This window comes from Puntigrus tetrazona, chromosome 8 (assembly GCF_018831695.1).
Source record: "Puntigrus tetrazona isolate hp1 chromosome 8, ASM1883169v1, whole genome shotgun sequence".
Lineage (NCBI taxonomy): Eukaryota > Metazoa > Chordata > Actinopteri > Cypriniformes > Cyprinidae > Puntigrus > Puntigrus tetrazona.
In genome coordinates, this window is record NC_056706.1 from 2,613,373 (window position 1) to 2,623,372 (window position 10,000).

The 10,000-nt window shown below is 40.5% G+C and overlaps 1 protein-coding gene across 7 annotated transcripts in view; it reads right to left on the reverse strand.

The window, feature by feature from the left end:
* mtmr3 (myotubularin related protein 3) overlaps positions 1-10,000 on the reverse strand; it is a 33,085-nt gene that overhangs the window by 528 nt on the left and 22,557 nt on the right. For 4 of the 7 annotated variants that reach the window (XM_043247518.1, XM_043247515.1, XM_043247517.1 and 1 more), the window contains 8 exons: positions 9,710-9,895; positions 8,495-8,665; positions 7,109-7,254; positions 5,470-6,826; positions 4,464-4,574; positions 3,667-3,755; positions 2,820-2,846; positions 1-1,207 (listed from right to left, as the gene is read on the reverse strand). The exon at positions 1-1,207 is cut by the window's left edge and continues 528 nt beyond it. In XM_043247518.1, the coding sequence (XP_043103453.1) occupies positions 1,036-1,207; positions 2,820-2,846; positions 3,667-3,755; positions 4,464-4,574; positions 5,470-6,826; positions 7,109-7,254; positions 8,495-8,665; positions 9,710-9,895 (2,259 nt within the window). In that variant the 3' untranslated portion in view covers positions 1-1,035. The remainder of the gene's footprint in view (positions 1,208-2,819; positions 2,847-3,666; positions 3,756-4,463; positions 4,575-5,469; positions 6,827-7,108; positions 7,255-8,494; positions 8,666-9,709; positions 9,896-10,000) is intronic. The other 3 variants (XM_043247520.1, XM_043247519.1, XM_043247521.1) reach the window with 2 other exon arrangements.

The window sequence follows — 10,000 nt, forward strand, 5'->3', positions numbered from 1 at the left end:
TTGTCTGAATGAACCTCCAACAAGCAAATAAAATGGGAAGCGAAACAAGAGAGACTTTGATTGTGATTTGTGCGTGGTGTGTGTGTGTGTGTGTGTGTGTGTGAGAGAGGAAGGGGCTTCATCTTCAGTGCAAACGCAGCTCAAAACCATCAACACTGATCATCCTGTGGTCTAGCAAATTTCAGTATTGAACATACGATTCAAACGAAATAAACCTGATAATAAATAAATGTCGGGAGGAAAAAAAAAAAAAGAGGGCCCTACTGCAGCATGTCACATACAACATCTCTACTCGTCCGTTCAGCGTCGCTGGGAGAAACTTAAGAAATACATTAAAAAGAAAAACCCCAAACGGCTACAACTTGGGGGAAAAAAAAACAAAAACAGCAACTTATATTTGGTGACTAATTAGTGAGCCACTATTTAAGAATTCTATACAATTTCTCATCTTAAATGCTATAACGTCTCATTCTTATATCGTTCTAATATATTATCTCATTTGTCTCGCATTTATGTTACAAAAAAAAAACAAAAAACGCACTACGTGAGAACGTCGGCCAACGTCCACACAGCAGGTCAGGAAAAAACAAGAGCGCCATCTAGCGGCCCGTCACTATACAGAGGGAGAGCGCTTTCAATCTGAGAAAGAAACTAACCAGAGTCTGTCTTTCACTGGGAGAAAAAAAAAACTAGAGAGTCTGAATCACCTCGAAAAGAAACGAAAAGAGACGATGAGAACTCAAAAAAACGAAGCTAGGATGTTGTGGTCTCGTCTCAGCGGCACCTTTCTCAGGAACGCCGCCGGTGATCCATCTCGGTGAGGTGACGAGGAAAGAAATCCTACTTTCGCCCGCCGTCCGTCGGAGAAAAGCTTCCCTCTATGCAGCAGGTACAGGACAAGTTTCATCGCAAGCGAAGACGAGCTCTCCATCTCACCCTGTCGCTTCTGAAAGTGCTAAGCCTCCTTCTCCTCCTCGTTCCGTATGTACATGATTCCCTTTCGGGTGGGGAAGAAGCGTCTTCGGTGTCCTGGGGTCAGTTGGAGCTGGCGGTGATGGGTTTGTCCAGCTCCATGTTCAGGGGCGGCGCGGGGGGCTGCAGGCTGCTGAAACACGTCTTGCACACGCGGCTGGGCTCAAACAACTGCTGGCTTGGCACCGGGATCTTCTGATCGCAGCAGCTGGCACAGAACACGTTCCCACAGTTCCTGAGGAGGTCAGAGGGAGTTTAGAAAGGAACAAAGGAGGAATGCAATTAGCATCTTCAAGAATTATTCTTTTGGAGAGCCTAGAATATATAAAAACATGGATTAGGACTGAATGCACACTTAATAATAAATCTATAATAAATGATATGCATTTAAACTAAAAAAAAAAAACAATTTTTATCTTTCATAATAAAGAAGATAATAAAAATGGCTAAAATCATTAAACCTGAATGCAATAAATATGCATAGAAAAATAAATAAATCGCACAATTTTCACAATGAGCATGAAATTATTAAAACCAAAAACATTATTAAATAATAAAAACACATTATAAAATTATTATTAGCATTATTATAAATATATGTATTATTTTGTCATAACAATATTTTTTATTTTATAATAATGGTAATAAATAACATGTTTTAATTGCATTAAAATAAAAGGCATTACATTTTTAGTTAATAATTATACAAAATAAGACGAGTTCATTTAAACTACATTTTGAAATGAACAATATTAATAACAGTAGTAGTAGTTATTTTAAAATAATGAATGTTAATGCATCATAATACATTTAAACTGACTGAACCACATTTTAAAAATAATAAATATATACTTAATATTTCTTACACCAATAAAGCATCCTCCATCTTACTGATGTTATTAATATTGCTTAGAATCACCATGTTTAACATGCGAGATTACTAAGAAAGATGCTCAAATAAAATTGATTGCTGTTATTTTCATCGGCCAACAACTCTAATCTACACATTTTAAAAACCTCAAGTTCTTCCTGTCCTGAACAGGAAATAACAGTGTTAAAGTGTTAAGTGTGGGAGGGGCTTCTTCAGGTCTGGACGAAACATAGCCCATGCACATTTACTGCAAGAAAACACCTAATTAATCACAAACGAGTGAGGAGGGGTGCACTGACAGCACCACACACACACACACACACACACACCGTGTGTTATACAGGACACACACACACACACAACATGCAGCCCTTCGTACATCACCGTCACACACATGCAGAAAACTGAATTTCTGTCTCTTATGAAGCTCACAGATATACTGCGTGTGTATTCACAGATCATCATGGTACTGGCTTCAGAAAGATGAACACATGAGCCTCGGTACGTACCAAAGCTACTCAGTGTTCACTCATTTCACATACAAGAAGATTTCACATAGAAAACGTTTATGAAAAGCTGAAGTACGACTGGTTTGGATCCAAGAAACACTAACATTATATGTTATTTTTTAAGTTTGGGGTTGGTAAGCAAAAAAAAAAAAATCTTAATTTTTTTGGCTCACCAAGGCCGCATTTATTTGAGGCAATACCAATATGAAATATTCAAATTTACAATATTTTTGCACTATATATTAAAATGTAATTCATCCCTGTGATTAAAGCTGAATTTTCAGCATCTTCTGCGTCACATAATGTCACTAATATGCTGATCTGCTGCTGAAGAAACATTCCTCCCCCCTGAACGATAACAGAGAGGAGACGTAAGAGAAGAGAGGAGGGTTAGGTCACTCTGAAGCGATGCAGGGTTAACAGGACGTACAAGAGCCTGAGAATGACACAGAGAGGGCAATTCTCACCAAACCTCTTCCACACGCTCCTTGCCTCTGTGGTACAGGAGGAAAAATCAACTTTAAAACCTGGTGAGATTTCTAACTGGACAGCATTAGAGGGCATCGCCGGCCAAATGTCGGAGGACGTTTTTAGCATGCATGTTGGCCAAAACGGCAGATAGAGTAGAGACGAATTAAAAAAAATACGGCAGTTAATATTCTCCGCTGAAAATAACGCATACAGATGCTTCCATGCACAGCAGCTGAGTTTTAATTATTTGTGTGCACTTATGTTTATTAAATGTATCGTGTCAGCGGTATTGCAACGTGCTAATGTCAGACACTTCGCTATTTGTGTGGCGTGCATGGAGTTGCTGACTAGGCGGAGCGTTCCAAATCAGTCCCATTTCAGGCAGGATGCTGTCTATGTAGACACTCGGCAGCTCGTTAGCTCACTGCTGCTAAACACTCAAAACTATGCACAGAAAAGCATATTTCATCTCGTCAGGCTCAGTTCCGCTGTTCCCACATCAGTGGCGCGCGCGTGTGTGTGTGTGTGTGCGTCCTACATGTTGACTCTAGAGCGTTTAGTTGTTTACTCACTGGGCAGTGTGCACTAGTCCTCACAGCTGGGTAGTTTGTTTAACCTGCTCTGTTTACAACTGCTGCTGTAATGAGTTAGGAGTCAACCAAACTCAAACGTTTCTGTTTACTGAGCGACCGGTGGCGGAGGAATTTTGGAGAGGAAAAAAGGGAGGTTTTCCAGAGACGTCGAGAAAATGAGTCAATACTAACGCATCTGACCCGAAAAAAAAGAAAAGAAAGAGAGGACTGTAGAGGTGTGCGTTTAGTGTGTGTGTGTGGGGTTCGGTACCTGCAGTGGTGTTTTCTAGTGGCCAGCCAGAATCCTCTCTCACAGCCGTAGCACTGAGCGGCCAGATGATCCGGGTACCACCGGGTCACCTGTGACGAGAAATAATACAGAAAGACCTCAGAACGACCTTAAAGACAACATGATAATGCATTAAGCTTAAAGCAATGTGATGATTTTCTGAGCGAAACTATTACATTTTGATAAAATATCAACACATGAAACATTTAATCTATTGCTTTAGAGGAATCACAATAAGAGGAAATACGGTCAAAATTAATGTCATGTTTTCTTTACAACATCTTGCTGTAATTCCCAAACAGCCACAAACTGCTAGATAGTTTTTTTTTAAAGAAAAAAAGAAATGAATACTTTGGCTAAATAGATCAAAAGTGACAGCGAAGACGTTTAAAATATCTATATTTCAAATAAATGCTGTTCTGCTCAAAAACAGCTGACGATCCACAGCATTTCCGCAAAAATGTGAACAGTTTTAAACTGATAAAGACGATTCTAGATAAGCAAATCATTAGATTAGAATGATTTCTGAAGGATCGTGTGACAATGAGGACTGGGGTGATGATCCTAAACATTCAGCGATGCATCACAGAAATAAATAGCATTTTAAAATAAAATCAAACTGAAAACCATTTTTGAAATCCTAATAATTTCACAATATTACTAATCTATGGTATATGTAGCCTTGGTGAGCATAAGTGTGCTTTTTTTGAAAATACAAGGTAGTTGTGAGTGACAGCGTACCTTGTATTCTGTCTTCCTGTCATAATAATAGCGTGTACCTCAGTGTCCTGCTTGTCCACCTGCTCCCAGCTGGCCTCAGAGAAGAGTTCAGTGCTGCAGCGGGACAAACAGTTGGGCTCCAGGTTGAATTCTGAGTCTGCGATTGAGGTCTGACAGAAAGATGAGGAAAAGGTCACTTAAAATAAACCATTAAACGTGCAGAAAACATCTGCGAAGTCCCTTCCTCTAGGGCTGCACGGTAATAATCGCCATTAGACAGTAGCTGCGACTGTCATGCGTGTCTCGTCTGTGATCAGAAGTCAATCTCCGCCAGAAAAATTCAGAAGCTGAATACACAGAAGATTTACCCACTGATTCAATGGAACTAATAAACAAGACTATGGCAATTTATGAGTTCTTAATATTAGGATTTTCATTATAATAGACTATATCTATAATGCAATGCTAAACCATTTCACTGGTTAGAATACTAAGAAATATGTTGCGTGCATTATTGTGTGTAAGAAGCCAAATCATCTCAGGAGGATTTATTTCAAACACTCGGCTGATGTTATGAAGCGAGTTTGTAGCACAAAAACATGTTAATAAATGCGTCATTTTCACCTGCTTTCGGATGGAGCATCATTTACTACACAGAGCCATAGTTTACCGAGAAGCTACGCAAACAAATTCATTTTTCATAATTTTATGTATCAGTTGCAATTTCTTCAGCTTAGCTGGTCAGAGACCTACGCCTCTGTTAAATTACTTATTTTCTTTTTTATTAATGATTTTCTTCAGTTTTTTTCCCCTCATATGATGTGTATACGTGTAATAATACACATTACTGTTTTTGGGTGACCTTTTAAGATCCTGTCAAAGGTCTACATATGAAAAATGCCTTTTTGGCTTATTCTGGCACATTTACAGTCGTGTTTATTAATGTGCATTGCCCCTGTAAAAAAAGTGAACTACAACTAAATTATCTCTGTAACTGAAAAACAAAAAATGCAATAAAAATCCAAGCCATGTGGGAAAAAGCAACACCAAGTGCGTACTGCTCACCACTTCATCTCCCATGTCTCCGTTGAGTCGCAGCATCCCGGCGGCTTGGTGGCTCTCCAGACGACTCCAGAGCTCCTGTACCTGTCTCTTCAGAGCTTCCACCTCCAGCTGGTGACCGGCTTCGATCTGCCGAAGCCGCTGCTGCACGGCATCCGTGTGCAGGGTCAAGCCATCGTCGTCTAGATGGCTCCGGGCCGAAGGGGGCTCCGGGGGGCTGAAGCTCGGCCGGCCCAGAAACCCCAAGTGCAGGCAGCGATGGTGTGAGCAGGTGCCCCGTGCGTGGAGCGTCAGCGAGCCGCAGCTGGCGAGCGACACCTGCCGGCTGAGGGTGGCCCGTTCCCCGTTTGTGCGTGCCGCCCATTGAGGCGTGGAGGGCTCGGGGTCGGGGGAGTCTCCGTTGCACACCGGGTGGAGGAGGTCAGCGGAGGGAGGAAAGGCACCGAGAGACGGCCGTTTGAGGGTGTTGTTTAAAGTCCTGGGGTCGGTTGAGGCTCGGAGACCCTGTTTGAGGCACGATGATTCGGCGAGGGTTTTAAGAGGAGGTGGAATAGTTAAAGGTCCCAGGCTCTCAGGCCGAACGCCCAAGTCCTCCGTAAGCGTCTCTGTGGAGCTCTCCAAAAGAGAAAGACGTTTCTCCTGCTCAATGGTTTCTCTCCCATGGCCGTTACTCACAGTCCTCAGGCCATTGGGAGGGAAATTATTTGCGTTACGAGAAGGATTGTGTTCTTGTATCGTGCATTTCTCGACTACTTCTTCTAAGTCTTGGCTTCCCTGGCTGAGAGCGGAAGATGCTTCAGAACTACCGTCTTCTGAAAAATGTCCATTGACATTAGCATCTCCGAGGCTTTTAGGTTCGCTCTCTTGAGCATCAGCCGTTAGCTGTGTCTCGACGCTAGCGTCTTCTGAAGGTGCAACATCATCGTTCTGTCCGTTCAGCGAGGAGGGTTCGTCAGCGAGGTCTGCCTTTGCGTCTCTGTGGCTGTCTGGTGGTGAATCGTCTTTTGTAGCTTCCTGAAGAATGTTCTCCATTTGGCCAACAGCCACACCAACTGTCAGCTCCGCCTCGTCGACGCCTTCCATCATTGGCAACCTGACATCCCTGAGCCCCTCCCCATTTTCTGTGCCCCCATTGGGCAATGTTGCCATAAGCCCCACCACGGTTTGCCCGTTGACCCTCTCATCTGAGTCTGGAGACGCAGCACCGTCAGCTCCTGTCCCGATGTTGAGCTCCAGAGACCTGCGATGGTCCTGCCATTTCTCATTCAAACTGGGGTCGCTGGAACGACGATTGGAGGTCAGCGGGTTTCCGACTTCACAAGCACTGGGTAAGTTATCGAACGAGCGTGTTTTAGGACGCCTGTGGGCACAATGCAAGATGGAAACAAGCTCGTGAATTTCTAAAGACTAAACGACTTCAAGTTCAAGTCAATATGAAACGCTATTTAAACTTCCTTTACATCCGTAAAGGCTGGAATATACTACACAGCTTTTTAAAATGTACACACTTACCTGGCTTTCAGGTTGTTCTGAACAACCCTTTGCAAAAGAGAACAAAACCGTGTAGTATACTCCAGACTTAAAGTGAAGTATTTTGGATTAAAACACACAAACAGAGAGACATTTTGCATTAACCAATTACCTGCCGAGGGGCTGGTCCTCAGGATTGGCACCAGGTGCAGGGTAGGGAGCACAGGAGTCATCTGAAGGGGTTGTGGGTGAAGAGCTGGGTAGGTAAACTGCCGTCCATAACATGAGATTGCGTACATGACACACAGGATGAAGCACCTAGTACAGCAGGGGTAGAATATAATGAGATGACTGATATTGCACTCACAATGAAATGTCCAAGTAAGACGAAAAAAACAGATATAAAAGACTTCAGTTCATTTGATCCGGTGACAGAAAAAAAAAAAAAAAGCAGAGAAGACGAAGAAATCAAGTAAGAACTGATACTAAACGTTTGAGGAACGAAAAATAAAAACCTAAAAATTAGATACAATTTACATACGAGTTGGTTGTTATCATTTTCATACAGACCCACCAACTTTATTTATTAATTTTTTTAAATACATTTGAAATAAATAAGCAACTAATAAAAAAAACAAACAAACCCAAAATGATAATTTAAGTAAAAAAGGTAAACTGAAATAAAAAAATTAAATATAAAATAAATAGAAAGTTTAAAATATCTAATAAATACAATAAAAACCCAATAAAAACATACAAACCAAAATAATAAAAATAGAAATGTTTTTTTTTTAATTAAAACTAAAACAAATTATGCAAAGTATATTAATGATCCTAAAATAACAAAATGTCCACCAACAGGGTCAATACAATAACCCCCCCCCACAACGAACGTGTGAGCTAGCCAAAAGAGACAGGAAAAGAAAGGACAGGGCAACTCCGGGCGTCTTAAGTGTTAACGAGGAATGCAAGCCTGAGTTGTGAAGCCAGTTAACGCCTCTCTCTTAATCTTTCCTCACAACACGAGGGTCAAATGAAACTATTACAAAACAGAGGTATGAATTATGAGGCAAAGGCAGCCGAGAGCTGTTAGGAAACGGAAAAAAACATAAATAAATGTTGCAATGAATAGAATCAGTGCCGCACAGACATGACTAGCGGTAAACAATTCTTTTGACTGAACGATTATTAAATATATTCATACTTCATTGTATAACATAAATGTTGATCTTTTCTTGTGTACGTATTATACACTACCACATAAAAGTCTGGGGTCAGTAACATTTCTTTTATTTAGCAAAAGCGCATTAAAAATCTGCCTATTAGATTGATTTCCGAAGGACCATGTGCCACTGAATACTGGAGTAGTGATGCACATGAAGTTTTGAAAACATTGTAATAGTTGAGCAACTACATAGTCCCTAAAATCTATTCTATCTGCTCTTTGGACACTGGCATCAGCTACCGAAAACCTCCTATCAGTTGTAACCTCGTATAACCTTGCGAGTAAATGATTGTAAGAGAGAAATGATTAAAAGGCAGAGAGGGGTTGACGTACGGTCTCTGAATGAGAGGAGTACAGCATGTTTCTGAAGGAGCGGTTGGCGGCTCTGAGGAGAGACCAAACGGAGCAGTTTCTTTCCTGGATGTGTCTGTCCTCTCTCTCTTTCCCGCTGTTACACAGGAACGTCCCGAAGAGACACGAGTATGTGTGCTGCACCAGCTTCACCTGAACACACAGAAGCGAAACAACTCAGAGCCGACAACACTGCAAAAACTCTTTTCTTAAGCCCTATTCTCACGGGATTAGCATTATCTAGGGACCTCGTGTGATTTAGAAAGTACACCTTCGCGTCTGAATTCGTGCAGCACATTCACACAGAATAAGCAAAGCTTGTGATTTTACTTCTTTCCGCATGATGCTATATATGTCATGTATAGAAGTATGGTTATAGTGATACAACTCGGCACCTAAAATACTATTAAAATAGTTAAAATTATATATGACAATGCAAAATGCTGGGCAAATCACAGATGCCAATTCGCACGGGACTAATATTATAAATATATACATACATATATTTTTACTTTTACTAATCTGCACGAGATTAAGATCACAGACAATCTCTGCAATTATTACAAATTACTAGAGGTCGTCAGGTAACTTTTTGCCTTGTTTCCAATCAAAACACAGTACAAAGTACAAATTATTGCCTTGTTTTAAGACAAAACAAGTCAAAATTAAGTGAGTTTTTCCCCTAGAACAAGCTAAATAATCTGTCCATGGGGTAAGCAAAAAAAAATCTTGGTAACACTTTACAATAAGGTCCATTAGTTAACTAAATTAGTTACATGAACTGGATGAGCAAAAAAGCATTTATTAATCTTAGTTCATGTTAATTTCAGCATTAAGTAATGCATTATTAAAATCACAAGCGGTGTTTGTTAACATTAGTTAACGCACTGTGAACTAACATGAACGACTGTATTTTTATTAACTAACATTAACAAAGATTAATAAATGGGATAATAAATGCGTTGTTCATTGCTTGTTCATGTTAATTAATACATTAACTCATTTTACCAAATGACACTTTATTGTAAAACTTTAGCATATTCTTTTTATACACAAAAACCAAGATTATTTTGCTTATAATAATTTAGTTTTTTTTTTTTTTTTTTTTTAAGGGAATAATAATTAAAATAAAATAATAAGGAATATCTAAATCATGTTTTATAGTAAAAAGACAGGTTCACGGCAACTTTGACCCACCAGAAAGGCTTCGTTGAACTCGAAGGAACATGGGAATTGTCTCTGGAGCTGGTGCACACAGTCTAGCCACTGCAGGAAGACAGGACACCTCTCGTTCAAGTCCTCCGCGTTCTCTCCGTGACCACAGCGGTCTGCAAACTTATGACCGAAGTCCAACCACTCGGTCTCAACCAGCACCTGAAAACCCTGCCAGCAGAAACAGATGTCTTTTCTGTTTAAAAGGTTTGCTTGATGTCCTCCAGAACATGGATGAACATGTATTGAACATCAGACAATTAAAATTGAATGAAA